The sequence below is a fragment of the Anolis carolinensis genome, chromosome 1, assembly GCF_035594765.1.
Source record: "Anolis carolinensis isolate JA03-04 chromosome 1, rAnoCar3.1.pri, whole genome shotgun sequence".
In the NCBI taxonomy this organism is placed as follows: Eukaryota; Metazoa; Chordata; class Lepidosauria; order Squamata; family Dactyloidae; genus Anolis; species Anolis carolinensis.
Window position 1 is genome coordinate 6,699,723 of NC_085841.1, and position 20,591 is coordinate 6,720,313.

The 20,591-nt window shown below is 40.4% G+C and overlaps 1 protein-coding gene across 1 annotated transcript; it reads right to left on the reverse strand.

Moving 5' to 3' along the window:
- Positions 1-710: 710 nt before the first annotated feature.
- On the reverse strand, positions 711-20,269 carry LOC100559095 (L-threonine 3-dehydrogenase, mitochondrial). The gene is made up of 9 exons (XM_003227937.4): positions 20,149-20,269; positions 9,505-9,700; positions 7,804-7,846; positions 7,347-7,417; positions 6,571-6,720; positions 6,293-6,465; positions 5,713-5,803; positions 4,764-5,033; positions 711-3,392 (listed from the first exon to the last, which is right to left on the reverse strand). The coding sequence occupies exons 2-9, from the start codon at positions 9,686-9,688 to the stop codon at positions 3,244-3,246; spliced, it is 1,131 nt and encodes a 376-aa protein (XP_003227985.1). The 5' UTR covers positions 9,689-9,700; positions 20,149-20,269; the 3' UTR covers positions 711-3,243.
- Between the last annotated feature and the right edge of the window lie 322 nt (positions 20,270-20,591).

A 20,591-nucleotide genomic window follows, 5' to 3' on the forward strand; every position in this document is an offset into this window, starting at 1 on the left:
GGAGTCTACCAGTTTTACAGTGGATTATCCCTTTGATATTCCTAGTATAATTTGTATCAGATTAGTTGTCAATCATCCACTTCAAAATATTACTATTTTTGTGACACCAGATTTATGCCAACATAAAGTGATCCAGCGTAGTGGCTTGAGCAGTGGTCAGGGATATCAGATATCAGGGTTCAAAGCCCCACTCAGTCACTGAAAATCCTTGGGCAAGTCTTGAACTCTCAGCTGCAGAGGAAGGCAATGCAAGCCCCCTCTGAACAAATTTTATCAAGAAAACTATATGATGCCATGTACATGTGTGTATAAGTCTACCTCACGTATCAGTTTAGGGGAGGGTTTTGGACCAAAATTATGGATTTTACCTGTAGATAAGTCAAGGAGCATTCTACAGAGGTGAAAGTGCCAAGAAGTGAGCGGTGCTTCTTGATTTTCTCAAGACTCTCACCTTTTGCCATTCTATTCTAATATGAGTCAAGATACAGTATCCTCATTGACATATGAATAAGTTGACCCAGGTTTTGGGAGTCAATTTTCTGATTAAAATTCCTAGACTCATATCTAAGTATTTACGGTAGGTTTTACAAAGTTAGAAGCAACTTGAAAGCAAAGAACATACAAAAATTTCTCAGATAACTAATCAGTTTCTAGTTTCTCAGATAACTAATCAGTGCTCATAAGGCAGACAAATAAGAGTAATACAGTCATTTGTATTTAGGATTTTATTCAAATAGCTATTGGAAACTTACAATTTGGAGAACGGATGGACAGGAGAAAACAAAATCTCAAAATCTTTTATGTTTATTTTACATAACTGGAGCTTAACAGCAGAGGTGTCCTTTTATTTCTAACTGGAAACCAGCATCAACAGATTGGGAGCTCCACTGAAGTTTGTGGTGGTGGTGGTGGTGGGGGGGGGGGGGGAAACACCTAAGATCTTATTGTTTAAATCAGTAAACAAAAGTGGATTAGTATTGCAAAGGAGATACCCAAATAAACATGCACATTCAGTTAGCTCCTCTAGTTGGAACAGAAACTGAAACCACATCCAAATCACATCTCTCAAATCCATATTTCTCTCGTCATTTTCCATCTTCATAACACAGTTGATACATATTTTTGTTTACATCATAGTTCTTTTTGGAGTCTATGCAGAGGGAGGGTGCACTTTATAATAATAAAACTCAATGAACACAGTTCAGACTCAGAAAGATGTTTCACATTATTGTTGTCAACACAGGAGTGACCACTATATGGGAAAGACCAGCCCAAAAGCACCATAAATGCTGTTTTTATGGCCATCAAGGTTATTGGGATTAATAAAAATTAAAACACTGCATTGAAATGTCTCTAGATGCATCACCCCAGGCCATTATAAACTCAGAAAAGACATTTTTACACCAAAAAATGACTTCTAGAAGACATTTTCTCTTCTAGACTTCAAGTCTCATCCTGTTTTTTAAAATGCTCTTTCCTCTGCCCTGAAATGATTGGGCAGAGGGTAAATTGTGGCAGAATTGCCCTCCCATGTTCCCTAGAGGGTATTTGGGGCAAATGATTTGTCTTATTAAAACATGGAATCACTCTGGAAATTGAAAAGATTCTCTACTGAGATGAGCTGTGGAGACACACTGGCCCAAATTGGATCATTTGGACTGTTATATAGCAGGCTATTGCAGTCACCAGATATACTCAGTCCTTCTCAGAACTCTAAATATAGAAACGCAACATGCATTGAATCTAAGCAGACACAGTATTGCATATCTGCTTAAGTACTTCAGAGGTATGCCAGGCCATGTAACCATGAAAAATAAGGAGAGGTCAAGAAGGAAGAGCCTGCAGAAAAAAACAACAGAACTTTAAGCAACTTTCAAAAGGAAACCAAACTTATACGAGGAATCCTACTAGAAAAGATCCAATGATGCAATGCTTCCCACTGTGGCCTGAGTGGAAACCAAGAACCATCCTCTCCAGCTGCCCGACATCACTTTCAAAACTGATTGGGGGCTTCTAGACATCTTTCCCTGTAACCATGAACCAGAACAGACAAAAACTAAAAATAAGATTCAAGTATTTACATAACGGGAGAGAATGAGGACAACAATTGCTTAGCATTGTTTGTAAAAATAAGAACAGGATTCTCCTCCATCTCCCAGATCAAAACCAGACCCCTGAGTTTTAAGGTATTTTAGGAATGTTGTGCAAAGAAATGAAAATGGTGCGACATGGGGCAAACATTGCATGGAAGAGGAAACACTGAATCCTGCTAAGGTTTGTTAGGTAGATATAGTGGTACATAAATGCTCCAGCTAGTTATGCCAACATCTGTAGTAGTTTCTTTATGCTTTTTTTGGGTAGCTATCATGCCTACCCTGGAGGAAGACATTTAATTAAGAAGCTATTTTTCCTCTGTAGAGAATATCTCTCTAGGAAACTCTAGGTGTATGGTCAATTTCCAACAGAAGGGGACTACACAACCCCACTAGAGGACCCAGGGATTCCTAGGGAGAATGTTTCAATGAAGTCCTTGAAAATATCTGCAAAAGTCTAATCAGAAAAAATTGAGGGTCAACTGTAATATAGAAGAGTGAAGTAAGGAAGAAAATGCTCTTTTTAAAAAATATAACTTAATGTTGTGGGACACATTGGGAGGGCCCAGTGGAGCAACTGAGTTGTTTGGTAAGATTGGAATGATGAGGTATAACAGAGTTTGCATCTCTAGAGTACTTCCTTTAAATGCTAATTCTGGAACCATGACATTTCTGAGAGAAAATTGATCAGTTGAACAATTAAGACACGTTTTCCTCCTAGCAAATTTCCCTTTCATGGATTCCCCTTATCTTTCATTCACCCAACAAGTTCAGGGTTTGAATGACAGCTAGACCTTGTGTTTATTATCATGCAGCAAGCGACCAAAGCCCTCTGACATGGGAGCCCAACGCATAAGAGGTAACCACACCCCATATGAGCAACTGGCGTTTGAAGAAAACAAGTTGCAGCTTGTGAAAGAATAGGTTTTCCCAAAAGACTCACATTGTCAGCATTGATGTTTGTACGTGTGTGATTGCATTCACCTAATTTGACAGAAAGGAAGAAAAGTGAACTGAAGGTCCAATAACCTGCCCCAATATACTTGTAGATAGCATCCCAAAGGTGTACTACTTCAGGTTTCAGGAGTCAGTGAGGGGTTCTCCATTATTATGCTCAAGTCCTGTCCATCTAATCACTTGAAGAGATTAGTCAGTTGAGCTGGGCAAGTCTAGGAACAGAGTTCACAGAGCCAAGGAAATTGAACATGGTGTTCACCAGTTCTGGAAGGTCATAGTCGTGTTTCCATCCCCAATCCTGGCGAGCGTTGCTGTCATCAAAAATCATCGGCCAACTGTCAGCTATTGAATTGGAAAAAGAACAGATTCTGTCATGAGCGGACTTGTCATGGACACCATGAAAGGTGCTGGATGCAGAAGGTTCCACCACAACATTACTATAGTGCTGCTGTAACCTTCCCAGGAAGTAAGACAACAGCATAAACCATTACCCAACAAAATGAGGAGACAGATTGAGATCACTGAAGTTGATCCCTGACTCTTGCTTTCTTCATTAAGAGAATGCCAGCAGGCAACCAACAGAACATATCTCCTAGGCCTAGCTTTGCTCTCAACTCTACACTTACTTGTCAATGGGCTTTACACCAAAATAATTGGATTATAATTCAGGTTATTCCACTCTGAAGCTGCCCCAGATTCACCCCATTAGCACCATACACACTCTCATATAAGTTGAGGGTAGGTTTAGGGGCAGATATTAAAGATTTGCTTATAACCTATGGATAAATCAAAGATTATTCCATGGAAAAGAGAAAACGCCACTGTTGCCTTAGGGGGTCAGCTGCCCCTGGTTGCTGTTGCAATTTCCCAACCCAGGCATTCAAAAATGCCAGAAGTGGTGCAATGGCAGAGATGGTTGGTGCTTCTTTTAGGATCTTCTGGAAAAGTCTAAGTTCTTGCTTTTTGCCACTCTACTCAGAGAAACAGATAGTTCATTTTTAATCAAAAGTAAAGTACTCACATTTTGGGTTGATTTTTTACTAAATGTCTAGACTTATAGAACATAGTTATATAGGGTACCTATAATAAACTGCACTGAAATCATATTGCTATCCTCACCCTAAATTTTAATCAGCACCGTTTTTTATTTCTCCTTCTCCTCCACTGTTTTCCTTTCTGCTCAAATACATAGATTCCTTAGAAATAAACAGTTTACTCAAGAATAAGAAAGTGGAGGATCACTTCCTCTTCCCTCTTGCTTGGTAAGGAGGGGATGGTGGCCATAGTTGCAGCAGATGAGACGAGACCTGATCTAGACAAAAAGAGTGTGTATGGCTCCTCTTACACATGAGCAAACCATCTGTTCTCTGCTTTGAGCAGAGATTGTGGTGTTTACAAAAAGCAAAAGAGATGTCTTAGTATTACAAGGCATACACTCCAGAAAATAGCACTGGACATTTTTTTAAATGATGGTGCTTGTTCCTTAATAGCCTTTCAGTGTAAACAAGCCCAATGTCTACATCTCAAGACTCTGAAAGTATTGTTTTATCCATCTCAAAAGTCCTGTTTCTGAGCTACCCTTTATTCATGGTCAAAAGGCACAAACACAGAGCCCAAGAGGTGTCTGTTTACCTCATTTTTTCTTTGCCTAGTCTATTTTAATCTGTAACTACCGCCTTAAATCATAATCAAATACTGAAACCAGATACTAACCAATGGCCTGTCTTACAGCATCCACATTGTAGGTAACTTGAAGCTCTGGAATATGCTTCTGGACTTCTTGAGTCAACTCCTCAGGAGTAAAACTCATGGCACTGATGTTGTAAGTCCTCATGCTCAGCTGCTCAGCAGGGGCTTCCATTATCTCCAGTGTAGCCCTCAGGCAGTCATCAATGTACATCATTGGCAGGCGGGTGTCTGGTTTAAGGTTGCACTTGAACTTGCCAGTCTTTATGGCATCATGAAAGATCTGGACTGCATAGTCTGGAAGAATAGAAGGTTTAAAGTAATTACCACCACAACAATACGTTTCAGCAGCATTCCTATAGCAGGGGATGAAGGAGTTTTGCCTGATTCTGAAGTGGTCAAAGCATGAAAACTCAAACACATAGACCAACTGTCCTCCATGAAACCTTTGAAGATATCCAAAAAAGAGGTGGAACTATTCCACTTCTCCTTTGGGTGTCATCAGAGGCTGGGTGGCCATCTCTCTATGATGTTTTACTTATATATTCTTGTAGCGCAGGGGGGGGGGGGGTCGATCAGATTGTCCTTGGAGTTCTTCTCCATTCTGAAACTTCTCCATTAATAGAAAGAGAGAGGTGACGAGAACAGTTATGCTGGGGATGTTGGCTATGCCATCTCTTACTATAAAACTACCTTTCCCATGTGCACATACAAAGACAAACCAACTGTTGGGAAGGAGAACAAGGCAGAACAGTCAGAGGTAGACACTCCAGTGGTTATTCCTTCATAACAGACACTATTGCTCTGCCAATTGGTAGAAACCTTCAGAACCTCAAAGCTTTCGGATAGTAAATGAGTAATTATAATCTTGAACAGAACTCTTTCTCCCCCAATAGCATTACTAGTTAATTTTATAGCCCAACTTAAATTCATGCTGCGAAGAAGGTTTAAAAAGGAGTTGTCTTTGCTTCCTTACCAGTTGTTCCCCCACCAGGCTGAGTATCGGCTGAAATGATGCCTGGGTACCTCAAGCATCGGAAATCTAGGCCGTATCTGTAATGGTAATACTAGGAGGGGAAAAATGATATCAATACCAGAGCAACCATATTGGTCCTCTACTACAGCCTCGTCTCTTTCAATGGCTAATGAAGGGTCAATGAATTCACAAACATTGTAGCAATAGCTTGTTACTGGTCAGAGTCTCGATAAAAAGTGTATAAAGGCACCACTTTTTGACTTCTTTCAAAATGTATCCATGGATGTTCTGATACTTTTCATTACCTACTACTTTTATGATTTAAATTTCAGTGACCAAACGAAGTTTTTCTTAATGTGATGGGGTAGATGGTGGGCCAGACTTATCTGCTCTAAGAAAGATCTAGCTAGGCATAGAAGTATTTGTAAAAAAGCTTCTCAATCAGACTTTTAAACTGAGGTATGCCTATGCATTAATCACATTTGCTATGTATCTAAATAGACATATACTGAGAAGGATAAATACAGCTGCTCCACCCATTTGAAACAAGACAACTGCAGGTTGAATGGACAATGCTTACTTCTCCCATGAGCTCAGCATGGACCTTGGAAACACCATAGATTGTCCTTGGCCTTTGGATGCAGAGGTCAGGAGTTGGGTCCCGAGGGGAGGTGGGTCCGAAAGCTCCAATTGTGCTGGGGACAAAGAGCCGCAAGCTGTGCTCAGCAGCAATATCAAGAATGTTGTGCAATCCTAGGAACAGCAAACAGAGTTATCAGGCTCAAGACCAAAACACTGAGCTCTGGCAGTCAGGCGAGGACAGCTAATCAAACAATGGAAAGTTAAGCTGATACATACCAGTGATATTTACAGATCTTGCCAAAGGAACGTTAGCTTCACCAACTGCACTGAGCAATGCACTATAGTGAAACAACCATGTAATCCGGTTGTTCACTACTATCTCACGAAGATTCTTGTAGTCCAGAATGTCTGAATAGATGAAAGGGCCTACAAGGGAGGAAGTGGAAATCAAATGGGAGTCTGAGGAAGGTCACAAGTCAACAGAGTAGGAAAGCATCCTCCTTCATTCAAATTCATTTTAAGTGCATACAGAATAAAAATGCCAAATCAACTTTCCCTGCTCTATCATCAAGTAAACATTGGTTTCAGCTCTATTCAGTGGTTATTTTTAATTGAATAGAAAATATATTTGTGCAAGGCAGGCATGAGTGATTTGATATCAAAAAATGTTAAATAAAAATCTGTTTAAAACATTAAAACATATCTGAAGTTTTTCCAACTGCATTAACCTGAGCCTTTAGATCACAAGACAGATTAATGAATCATCAGGAGATGGAGGAAGGACTGAATATTCTTTATAGAACCCGGTTTTGTGTCCAAGGCCAAAATTTATATATATATTGGTGACTGTCCTACTTTGGATATTGAAGTGTCTCTTTACATAAATGAAGGAAGCAGCTTCTAAAATAAAGCTCATAAATCAGAAGCAGATATTCAAGGATACTGCAAAAGTTAATATACAAGGAAACTTCAAGTTTAATTGAGGAACTAAGATTCTAACAAAAGTTCACTGCCACAGTAAGCATTACATTGCTTCCTTATAAGGCACTTACCACTATAGAAAACATTGTCAGGAGGCTTTCTGATGTCAGACAGGATCACATTGTTCTTCCCAAAGCGTTTCCTAGGAAAGAGGGTAGAGTTAAATCTGAAAGCAAATCTTTCACAATCATTTTAAACTTTATTTCATCGAGAGCAAAGACTAATCTGCTGAGAGACGCAGTGTAGCCATACGTTTCTGTACTATAAAATTATCTTTCACACTACTCCCATCACTGTGATCTACCTTTAGTCCCGCAGCAGGAGAAAAGGAGAACATAGATACAATAAATAAATAAGGAAAACGGTCCTCCCAGCATTTTCCTAATGTGTGTACAAAATATTTTTTTCCTTGGTGGGAAAATCATTGTTACACTTTTGCTACAAATGAACTTGATCATTCTCTGGAAACTTCCATCTCAGAAATCTACAAGAATTTATTACTAGTGAAAAGCAACAAGTATCACTTACCTCAAAAGCTTAGCAAGTCCTACTCCAAGCTGGCCTAGTCCCCCTGAAAACAAAATGAATATGTTAAAGCACTCAATGTGCTTTAAAACATGAACAATTTGAAAAGATTTCTGCTCTAGCTTTTTTGAAAACAAGAAAGAAAGAAAAGGTTTATACTGAACTCTGTCTCAGAATCCAGGAGCAGGGAATAAGTTAGCTTTCATCAAAGCCTTTCAGAGAAGGGTTTATTTGTTTAGATAGACTGCTAGGAATATTTTAATTATTACACACTTAGGGTGCAGCAAATATATTATCCTATTTATTTAATGAATATCTCAATTAAAGGTTTTGTTGTTGTTGTGTGCCTTTCAACTTATTGCGGCCCTATCAAAGAGTTTTCTGGAACTAAAAGTGTGCAATTTACCCTTTCCCTGGGTTTCCAAGGCCAAGTGGGGATTCAAACCCTGGTCCCCAGAATCACAATTCAACCCTCAGAAACTACATTAAACATTGAGAAGCTGTGGTGCTTCACTTCTGCATCACAGATACAACTATGATGAAACAGAAGAGATACATAATACATTAGTATAATAGTTCTACCTTAAGATTGGGCCATGTAACAATAGTACAGCTTTTGCTAGACTGCAGCTCCCAGTGTCCTCTACCATTTGCTATGCTAGCTAGAACAGGATATCTAGTTCAGCAACATTAGGAGGACCAATACAAATACAGGATGATTCCTTTGACTCAATAAGGGCCAGGATTCAGGTAGAAATGACCAGGAATGGGGCAAGAATATAATAACATGTTTTAAGTGGAAATTAGTTATTCTGTTTGAACCCAGTAACAAAAATGAGCTGATAATTTAAAAGCAGAGCACCGACTCCGCCATCTAGATACTAAATCACCATCTGCAAGTAATCTTTCAATGTCTATATGCATTTCACAGGATTTTTAAAGGTAAGGAATAAAGAGGTGGTCTTGCCAGTTCCTTCCTCTGGAATATTGCCTGCAGTGTCTGGTATTCTTTGGCAGTCCCCCACCCAAGTACTGAACCTGTTTAGCTTCTGAAATCAGAAAGAATCTGGTGGCTTCAGGGTATTTAAGCACAAAACAACAGACAAATATCCTTATCTTCTAGGAGACTGGGTTGAGGGAATGGCAGAGGACATTCCATTATGCATTGCAATTGGACAGAGGTTAACGCCTTTGTTTATAAAACTGTGTTGTTATGTGGACCAGGTAGATTGTGATCTATCAAAAAATCTGTGTGATTTATAGCAGACCTGCAGGGGTTTCGAACTGCTATCCAGCCAGCTATAAAGTCACTGGAAAAATGCATTTGATGGGAAAAGAGTAAATGTTCAAATCCGTATCATAACAAAGATAATGATATCTTGGAATGAGCAGGAGATCAGAGGCACTTAATTCTCAGAAAATGCCGACCTGCCCAAGTCATTTTGTACCTGGCTCTGGCCAGCAGATCTCAGTGCTCCTAGAAGTACAAATCCAACTCCAAAAGCCTATCATCTGCTCACTCTGATCCTGAACTACCATTGGAGTGATGCCATTGAAACAGATCGTCAATCCACAGAGTTGCAGTGCATCCTGATTCAGGACTACATAACATACACATGGCTTGATAAAATAAATGTTAATAAATTTAAATGTTCCATATAAAACAAATCACAAATGTTGTAGGTAGGTAGAAAGCAGACTGACCTGTAATCAGCACCCGTGGATGTTCCGTTTCAGAAAAGGATACTGAATGGAAGCTGGCATCCAAGTTTACCTGCCGGGGTGAGAAACCAACACACCTAACCGGCACAACGGCAATCTGACAGCCACAACCAGGTTTCTGCAACACCTGCCTGACAGCTCGACTCAAGCTCTTGATGGCTGGCATTTTTCAAGAGAGCTGAAAGAAAATGGAAAGTATTTTGGTAAATAATAAGATATCCCACCAATAGGCTAGGTTAAGCAAATATTAGTCCTCAAATACCAATTAACTGTTTGCCACTTGGTGTGGAAAATACTCAAATTGATGGGCCACTCATCCTTTGAAGTTGGGCATGTCACTGCTAGTCTGCAGCGTGTCTCAGGATATTACCACATGCTGGCCGCTATCCCATGCTGTTCATACAAGGCGGGAGAGCAGCAGCTTACTGTCATGGTGAACATCAGCTTCACAATACTGTGACTTTGCAAAATTGTACTTCCAGATGGGTGGCATAGCTCTGCCCTTTCACTATGCTGCTTCCCTTTTTATTTTTAATTAGACTGAGGGGAATGTGGCAAGACTGTGGTGCGATCATGGGCTATTGATGGACCCACAACATGCATTAGTCGATGATCTTCGCCGGGAACTGGACAGGGGGAGTGTGTCCCTGCTGATTCTGCTGGACCTCTCAGCGGCCTTCGATACCGTCAATCACGGTATCCTTCTGGGACGCCTCGCAGGAATGGGACTTGGAGGTACTGTTCTGCAGTGGCTCCACTCATTCCTGGAGGGTTGGTCCCAGATGGTGTCATTGGGGGACACCTGCCCAGACCCACAACCATTGACTTGTGGGGTCCCACAGAGGTCGGTATTGTCCCCCTTGTTGTTTAACATCTACATGAAGCCGCTGGGAGAGATCATCCGGAGTTTCGGGATGCGGTGTCATCTGTACACAGATGATGTCCAGCTCTGTCACGCCTTCCCACCTGTTACTAAGGAGGCTGTTCAGGTCCTGAACTGGTGTCTGGTTGCTGTGTTGAACTGGATGAGAGCCAACAAATTGAAATTGAATCCAGACAAGACAGAGGTCCTCCTGGTCAGTCGGAAGGCCGAACAGGGTATAGGGTTACAGCCTGTGCTGGATGGGGTCACACTCCCCCTGAAGGCGCAGATTCGCAGTCTGGGGGTGATCCTAGACTCATCGTTGAGCCTGGAGCCCCAGGTCTCAGAGGTGGCTAGGGGAGCCTTCACAGAGTTAAAACTGTGCCAACTGCGACCGTACCTTGGGAAGCTGGACTTGGCCACGGTGGTCCACTCTCTCGTTACATCCCGTTTAGACTACTGCAACACACTTTACGTGGGGCTGCCTTTGAAGACTGTTCGGAAGCTTCAATTAGTCCAATGGGAGGCTGCCAGGTTAATAACTGGAGTGGCGTTCAGGGAGCGTTCTACTCTGTTACGTCAGCTCCACTGGCTGCCAATTAGCTACCGAGCACAATTCAAGGTGCTGGCTTTAGCCTATAAAGCTCTAAACGCTTCCGGCCCAGCTTATCTGTCCGAACGTGTCTCCCACTACGACCCACCTCGAAGCTTAAGATCATCAGATGAGGCCCTGCTCACATCCTGTCAGCCTCACAGGTGTGGCTGGCGGGGACGAGACACAGGGCTTTTTCAGTAGTGGCTCCCCGCCTATGGAACGCCCTCCGCATTGAAGTCAGGCAGGCTCCCTCCCTCCTATCCTTCCATAGGAAGGTTAAAGCTTGGTTATGGGGCCAGGCTTTTGAATAATAATTGGCAGCGTTAATTATCATGTACGCTGGAACTCAATCGAGAGACCAGTTTTTTGAACTGAACACGCCTACCTGTATTTTATAATGTGTTTTATGAATACTGATGTAAGTTAATTTTTTAACTGATTTATATTGCACTGTATAAATTTTATATATGCATTTTATTGTAAGCTGCCCTGAGTCCCCTTTTGGGTGAGAAGGGCGGGATATAAATATTGTAATAAATAAATAAATAAATTACAAGATGTTGTGTGGTAGGGACCAATGGTCCTGCTACCATACCAGTTCACTACATCTTTGCAATAAAGTCCTCTGTCCAAAAGGAATTGACACTGGATCTCTCAACAATTTTTTTTTCTGCCTCAATATTGTAATCTAATTAGCTCTTTAAATAGGGCTAATATTCAATAGTGCAGGATAGATCAGTCATTTCTGCAAGCCTGCCACTTGTTTCCTCAAATTATGCAAATTTGAGAAGGGGCCTTTAAGTACAGCCAAATAACCAAAGACTCAAGACTGAGAGCAGAAATTCTCCAACACAAGCCTCAATGCTGAGAAAAAGGAAAATGTTTCAGAAGTTACACAAAATTTATGCCCAACTTTAGAGTTCAATTGTCAAACACTATATACTTTACACAATAGAGTTTAGTGAAATTAATTATTTTTATTTGACAGCAAGAAAACTCTAAAAAACAGAATTAAAAAATAACAATGACATTTGTTACAACAATATATAACTGATTTTCCTAGGGAAACCATTTATATTTCTGCCATAAATTTCTACAGTTCTGGACAAGATTTTGACACACATAGTCCCTTTATTAGTTACCATGTTCATGGGAACATTAATAAAAGTCCTTGGAGACAGCCAGAATTAGCAAGGTTAACTACACCTGTTGGTTATAAATCGAATGAAGGTCTTAAGGAATCAAATTGCAGTTTCAGGCATTTGAAAACAGTAACATACTTTCCCTAGCAAACAGGGGAGATACCAACCCTATAAAATAAACAGAAAAATCTTGGTTACACTTCCTATTGAATTTACAATTAGCATAATTATGGTTAAGTATTAGAAGATCATCAAATAATATCAGTTGGTAAAAACCTGAGGACAGCCATATTCCGACTGTCTAATTTTTGTAGAATGTGTTTTTACAGGTGAATGAACTTTCCCTCCTCCAGGCAGTAAAGTGATGCAAACAGACTTTCTCAGCTTACCTTTTTTCCTGGCACTGGCTTTGCAAAGTGAAAAAGGGGGAGTATTTATGGGGCACAGCCTCGCTGCTAAGCCAATGAGCGTTCTCGAGGGAGTGGGAGTTGTCCTCTACACAGAAAAGGGTGTGCATGTATATGCTCATGATATCACCACATGATGGACACATCAGTTTGTTTGATTTAAAACTGCGTCACCTCAGAACAATACTGAATGAACAAGAGGGATCCTGTTTGTCTAGTATATGGCATGGTTGCACGGAACACTGGATTTATCCTTTATTTGCTCTCTTCTTTGGGAGCAGAAACAACATTTATACACACACTGGCTGCAGGTATGGCAGCAGTGTTTAAATGATACAACTAAAATCCACACAGCTATAAGCTAGATTTCAAGAGAAAGCTAAAAACACTGCACTTGAAACCACAGTCAGAAAGAACAAACAGCCACTGAGAGTCAGCCAGCACTGCAGATCAAAATTATTCATCTCCAACAAAGAGAGACAGACCAACCCACAGAGCAGAAACAGCTTAGGTACATGAAGTAGATCAAGTTACAGGCAAAGGAAATCCACGTGACATTTAAAGAACATACATAACTGCAATGGTTCCCATTGACAGATGATGCCTTTATTTCTGAAATGCACCAGATCCCATCTGTTCTCAGAAGCTAAGACGGGTCAGCCCCAGTTAGCACTTAGATGGGAGACTACCAACAAACATCAAGTGCTGTGGACTTTATCTCAGATGAAGAAAATGGCAAAATCACCTCAAAAGTATTCCTTGCCTAAGAAAACCCTGCGAATTTCATGGGATTACCATAGATCAATAAGTAACCTTAAGGCACATTCACACAATGAATGTAGGATGCCTTTAATGCAATGTAATGAAAGCAATGTGTTAAGGTAGTGCTTAGACATCCAAAGATGCGGCTTACATATCCTAAGCATTCCTTGCCTAAAAAAACCCCTTAAAATGCATGGGGTTGCCGCAAGCTTACAGGCAATTTGTAGCCAATATCATACATACATACACACCATCCTCTAGAAGTTTCCAACAGTGTCTTCTGAAAGTCTATCCCCCATCTATCAACGTGTGAATCTGAAACTGGCAGCACCAGCTGTTATACATAGCTCTATCTGTCTGCACCATTTTTGTTCTTATTTTTGACTTACATCACTACTATCCTGCCTTTCTCCCAAAATGTGACTCAAATTGACAATATATGTCAAGTTTCAGGATGAACATGACAAGAGCTAGACTTTCTCATCCCCATTGCCTGTCTTCAAGGTGTTCTGAATTTTCACAACCCAGTACCCATAGTTTCTTGTACCAAACATGGCAATATTTGATGCTGCGCGGATAAAACTAGCAAAAATACCGTCCAATATATAAAGCCACAAAATATTCACAACAGATCTTTTAGGTCAGAAAACATTCTTAAATTTAAAAATCCTGATGTTACCGTTATGTGCTTTCAAACTGACTCTGGCCTATGGCCAATTCTATCCTAGAGTTTTCTTAGCCAGATTTCTTCCTAGGATGTTTGACTTGCCTTGCTCTGAGGCTGATTTGCCTAAGGTCACCTAGTGGGTTTCCTTGCCTGAGTAGGGGTTTGAATCCTGGTCTCTCAGAGTCCTAGCCTAATATTCAAGCCACCCCGCCATATTGGTTCTTGTTACTTTAATACACACCATGCCATGAATGTCTTCATAAAGAAAATGGGCAATAGCAAAGAAGCATTGGTAATGAGAGTACTATTCATCAACATCATAGGCTATCCCTCACTGCAGAGTCTGATTGTCTTCTGCATGGCCTTTCACAGTGAGGACATACATTTCCAGATGGAAGGCAGTCCCGACAAGGGTTTGATTGAGGCACCTTCTTCCTCTCGGCACATTTCTCCCTTTCACCCTCTATTTCTCAAAATCCACAGTACTGTTGGTGATAGCTAACTTCCAGTAATGAGCTTGCAGCACTGCCTACCAACTAAAAAATAACTAAGTCTGTGGACCTGATGGGATTTCTGCTGAAATCTTTAAAAAGTGTGGACCTGAGTTGACACAACTCCATAAGAGTACTATTAGCATTGTAGTCAAAGACTGAGAGGTCAGATATTTGTAATTAAGAATGCAAATAGTAATGTATATATGGCACATATCTGTGATATACAATCGGCCCTCCATATTTGGGGGTTTGACTTTTGTGGATTTGATTAAAACATTCTAACAATCTCTGGTCCGTTTAATGTGATTCTGTGGTCAGCTTCCAGAAGAGGCTGATTACAGAGTCATGCTGAAGGACCTAGAGATCATAGAGAGGTTTTAAAAAGCATTTTTATTCATTATTTTTCAATTTCACAGAGATTATGTGCCCTCAACCCCAGTGAATGTGGAGGACTGGCTGTAGTTAATAAAAATGATTTATTGCCAGACTGCAAGAGACAAGTGCACATCTGATACAGAAACACAGAGAACAAACAGGCTTCTGACTATTACTCGTACTTGTTGTTGACCCTTAGAATGAGATAAGGAACTTTGTGGTTTTTTATGGCAGCAGGTTTTTCACTTCCAAAAACCATATTAAAGTGGGGAAAAGGTTTTGAATGGTAAAATGAACAGAAACTAAACACATCTACTACTTGAGAATGATGCTACTGCAGCATTAATATCACTTGATTTTGCAGAAGCAGAGGAACTGTCTGTTGGGATCAAACTACATGCTGTTTGTCAGATACATCTGCATAACAGTATACTTTCATTGGAAAGGAAAATCACATGGAAAGGGAAACAGATGAAATATATGTGGAAGCATACTTTCAAGAAAGGTTTTATGAACATAACATGCAGATTGATCCATCAAATTAAAAAAAGCTCTTAGACCATCAGATGAATAAACGCAGGAAGAAAACAGATTTCTCTCTTTCTATTTAGCCACTGATGTACTTTTACAGCAGCTCTTTTAAAAATTCCAAAATCCATACTGATTCAATGTATTTATTAGGCCAACCACAATGTAGCATGCAAGGCTTCAAACTGTCTAGGATCATATCAGATCCAACAGTGAACTAAATACAGGTTGAGCAACCCTGATTCAAAATGCTTGGGACCAGAAGTGTTTTAGATTTCAGATTTTTTTCAAATTTTGAACAACTTGTTCTTGAATATATGGTATGTATGCAACAAGGTATCTTAGAGATGAAATCCAGATCTAAACACATTAATGAATGTTTCTTATATAGCTTATGCACATAGTTTTAATATTATGCATAAAACAAAGTTTTCATACACTATCACCAGAAAGCAAAGCTGTCACTCTCTAACCCTGCCATATGATTCCAGAGTATTTTGAATTTCATAATTCCAGGTAGGGGATTGCTCAACCTGTATACCAAAACATTGAGGGGCGCATTAGTAGAAAGATGAATTTATTACTTAAAACATCTTATTTATTGCCTTGAGGGGATTACTAGGCAATGTGCAATCAATTCAAAAATGTAACAAATAAAATTTAAAAACCAAGCAAAAATCGCTCTTAAAATATTTTTGAAACAATTTTTCAAACAGCCAGGCTAGGTTTTAAGGTGTGCAAGCTTCTAAGGATGTTTTAAGGATCTTAAGACTTTCAGATTTTGCTCGAGCATTTGTTGCAGTGGATGATCATTGCTTAGAGTTGCAGGGAAATAGCTCAAGACAAATCCTTCATTTCTTGAAATACAGTCCAGCTCTTACCAAGATTGGTTTCCTCACTTTGCTACAGGTATATGTTTGTTTGGTCCCTACTTGGCTAGGAAGGTCCTAATGCAACCTTGGTCAACTCATCCTCTGTCCATGCCATTTTTAAACAGACCTTCTCCAACAAAAAGGTATCACTGTCTCCAATGTTTACCACAGCCTGTTATGCGGATAGTGTGGGAAGATGGGAGATGCAGTGAAGCAACATCAAGTAGGATACACTAGTTGCTCAACTATGCCCTAAATAGGGTGGTACAAATGGAAATTGGCAATTCAGCTCTTACACCACTCCCTCCTCCACTAAAGCCCTGTCTTGACAATAGCACATAATCACACACCCTTCTTGTGGTGGCATTTTCGCTGCCCTCTCTGTGCCAGTTAGCTGCCCCAACTGGTTTTGAGTTTGCCATTTGTGAATTCTATTACAAAACTTTATTGAAGTTACCGAGGACAGAATTAAAAGAAGCCTGCTGAGTCTGTAGATGGACCCAATAAATCTCTTTGATAAAAGTTTCTGCCTTCAGGTTCTTCTGTTCATGACACTGATTGCCCTCTTTCCAAAATGTATTTCATTTCAGCTAAAACTGGTTTCAAACAGACATACACCCCTCTATGACAAAAAAAATCTTCATCTAACAAATAGGGTACAAATGCTGCACATATTAAAACTAAAAAGAGGGGAAAGTAATTGCATAGGATAAATTCAAAGTTGTCCTTGTTCCAAGTGATATTAGCAGACACTAAATATTTCTGAAAACAATTATTTCACTCCATTTGCCATTGTGTTATGCCTTCAAGTCATTCCACATTAGGACAACACTGGCAAACATATCATAGGGCTTTCTGGGCCTGAGTGTGTGTGACTTACCGAAGGTCACACAATGGGCTTCCATGGCCAAGCAGGGAATCCATGGTATTCAGCATCTTAGGGCAACACTCAAACCACTACACTATGTGGCGCTATACTGTAAGTCAGTAGCATAAACAAGTCCAGTAAAGTTCAAGTGATATAGATATAACAATTTAGTAACAACCAACCAATTATTTTTAATAACTTCTATATATCTTGTACTGCATCATTGTACAGTACAGTCCCGAATGGCACTGTGGGTTAAACTGCTGACTTGCAGGTTGGGTTGCTGATCTGAAAGTTGCCGGTTCAAATCTGGGGAGAGTGCAGATGAGCTCCCTCTGTCAGCTCCAGCTCCCCATGCGGGGACATGACAAAAGCCTCCCACAAGGATGGTAAGACATCAAAAAAATCCAAGAATCCCCATGGGCAACGTCCTTGCAGACTGCCAGTTCCTAAACACCAGAAGCGACTTGCAGTTTCTCAAGTTGCTCCTGACATGAAAAAAAATGTTTGCAAGTTTTAAAAATGTTTTCTGATTTCATTTTCTTGTTTGTGGATTGTATGCCAGGGAGAATAATGCAGCCACAGATATAACAGCATAAAACATAGTTCAGTACATTTTATTTCTGAAGTAAATTCCAGTTATGTGTTTCTAGGAAAGGAAATGTAAGAAATTTTGAATTTCATTCTTATTTAATAAACATTGAATAGGTTTTTAGCTGTTCACCAACTACAATCTATGGAAATATAGAGAAACAATTAATTTAGGCTGGATTATATATATCGTATGTTATTTCACCCAGTATGTAATAGATGTACCTGGGTTTTATTTGGAGCTTTTTGGCAGCAATAAATCACATGCTACGGTCACTCATGTTTTTGCACAGGTGTACACAGTAGTTTCTTAGCATCTGTTACAGGAAGCTGCTTTCCCAGGATCACTGTAACCCTGCAATTCCCTTTTTTAAATTTCAAGATGCTCTTAAATTACAGCCTATAACTTTTGAATCATGACAGCCATACACTATATTAACCTCTGACTCACACGCAGTATTACTTGTGCAGCAGTTAGCAAACATAATACACATTAAAACTGGTGTACAAGCTGTTGGCCTCCCCCTGCATTTTCAGATACTGCAGTAACATATACAAGGTTTTAAGGGCTCAAAAATCAAAGTTTTCTGCAGAAAGTGGAAGACAAAGACATGGTGTCATACTGTCATATTTATCTATAAAATGCTTTCTGTGTGGAAAGGAAGACAAAATAGTCTCACTGCAATTTTGATTACAGTTCTACTTGGGTTTTTAAAATAACACTTTTCAGCTATTTTCTAAAGAATCCAAAATCAACTATTAGAATACTCTTTATGGGCAATACCTTATTATAAAGAACTAAATATTGTACTTCTGGAGTATGAAGCAGTTAAAACTAAATATGGACCCAATCAACAGGTCAATCATGCTTCTGAATAACTGCACTAACTGATTTCTATCACTGTAATTCAGTCACAAATGGTGCTTAAAACAAGTATTTTAAATGAAAGAGAGCCAAAGTGGTACAGTAGTTTCAGTACTAGATTGGGAGACATAGGTTCAAACCTTTGTTCATCCACTGGATGGCCTTAGGCAAGTCAGGCTCTCTCAGCCTCCAAGGCTGGGTCTACACTGACATTATATAGTCAGTGTAGGCCCATGTAATGCAGTTCCAAATGACATAATATGGTAGCATAGAACAGCCTAAGAAAGGTCACAGCAAATCTCCACTGAACAAATTTTATCAAGAAGAATCCATGATAGGCTCATCTTAGGATAGTCAAAAAACAAGTTGAAGGCAGAAAAAGCATGTGAAATTTATTGCCAGATTTATTAGTGTAAATGCCCCATCAAACCCAGAGATACTTACAAAGTGCCCTTCCCGATGTTCCATAACATCTAAGATGACACAACCGATTGATTGATATTTCAATTACTGATATTTCATCGAATCATAGAGTTGAAAGAAACCTCATGGGCCATCGAGTCCAACTCCCTGCCAAGAAGCAGGAAAATCGCATTCAAAGCATCCCTGAGAGATGGCCATCCCGCCTCTGCTTAAAAGCCTCCAAAGAAGGAGCCTCCACCACACCCTGAGGCAGAGAGTTCCACTGCTCTCTCTCACAGTCAGGAAGTTCTTCCTCATGTTCAGGTGGAATCTGCTTTCTTTCCTGAAGTTTGAAGCCATTGTTCCATGTCCTATTCTCCAGAGCAGCAGAAAACAAGCTTGTTCCCTCCTCCCTATGACTTTGCCTCATATCTTGATCCATGGTCCTCATCATGTCTACTCTCAGCCTTCTCTTCTGCAGGCTAAACATGACAAGCTCTTTAAGCTGCTCCTCGTAGAGTTTGTTCTCCAGACCCTTGATCATTTGAGTTGCCCTCCTCTCAACACATTCCAGTTTACAGTCAACATCTCCCTTCAATTGCGGTACCCAGAATTGGACACCGTGTGATTCCAAGTGTAGTCTGACCAAGACAAAATTGAGGGGAAGCATGACTTCCCAGAATCTAGACACTATACTCCTATTTATGCAGGCCAAAATCCCATTGGCTTTTTTAGCTGCTGCATCACATTGTTGGCTCATGTTCCCTCCTCACAAGGACTCCAAGATCTTTTTCACACGTCCTGCTGTCGAGCCAGGCATTGTCCCCAATTCTGTATCTTTGCATTTCATTTTTTCTGCCTAAGTGGTCTCTTGCATTTGTCCCTCACATCTCAATCATTGATATCTCAATTACTGATATCATTGTCAATGATATTATCAATGTTATTGTGTTTATACCCTGCTGAGAGGAAGTGGCCTAAAAGTCAGATCAATAGAGCAATTACAAGTTGTATTTAATCAAGTATTACCAAATAAATCCTTTCAGGTAATGCAGCTTAAGAATTATTTTCCTAAATTTACATTTAAAAAATATTTAAAAACAATGTATCACTCAGAGAATCAAAATGTGGTACAGTAAGGGCTAACCAATTAAATCAGGACTATATATATTATCTAGGTAAGAAAATAAACTCACTTGTCAGTCAAATTCCCTTTCCAGAGTTCCTTTCTCCACCGCGTCAGGAAAGAAAATGCCTTGCGCCTGCCTTTTTATACTCCTACACCGGCTCCCGTCATCGGGTCCCGCCCACTCGCGCTTGGCTTGCCGCCTCCTGATAGGCCGAGGCGAGCCGGCACCGTGACTGAGCTCCGCCCACTCGCCTCTTGATAGGCCGAGAGCGAGCCGGCGCCCTGTCTCTCCCTCAACACACCCCCAGCGCGCCCCCCATTGAAGGGAAGCCAACGAACGCGGCTGTCAATCAAGCCATCGCTAACGGCTGCGTCGGCCAGCAGTGGCCTCGCGCGGTTGCCGTGGAAACCGAGCGGCTGGCGCGAGGGACGGGGAGGGGAGGGGGAGTTAGTGACGTCACCCGCCAGGGGAAACTGTCACCTGAAGTTAACGTTCCTTTCTCATGACGT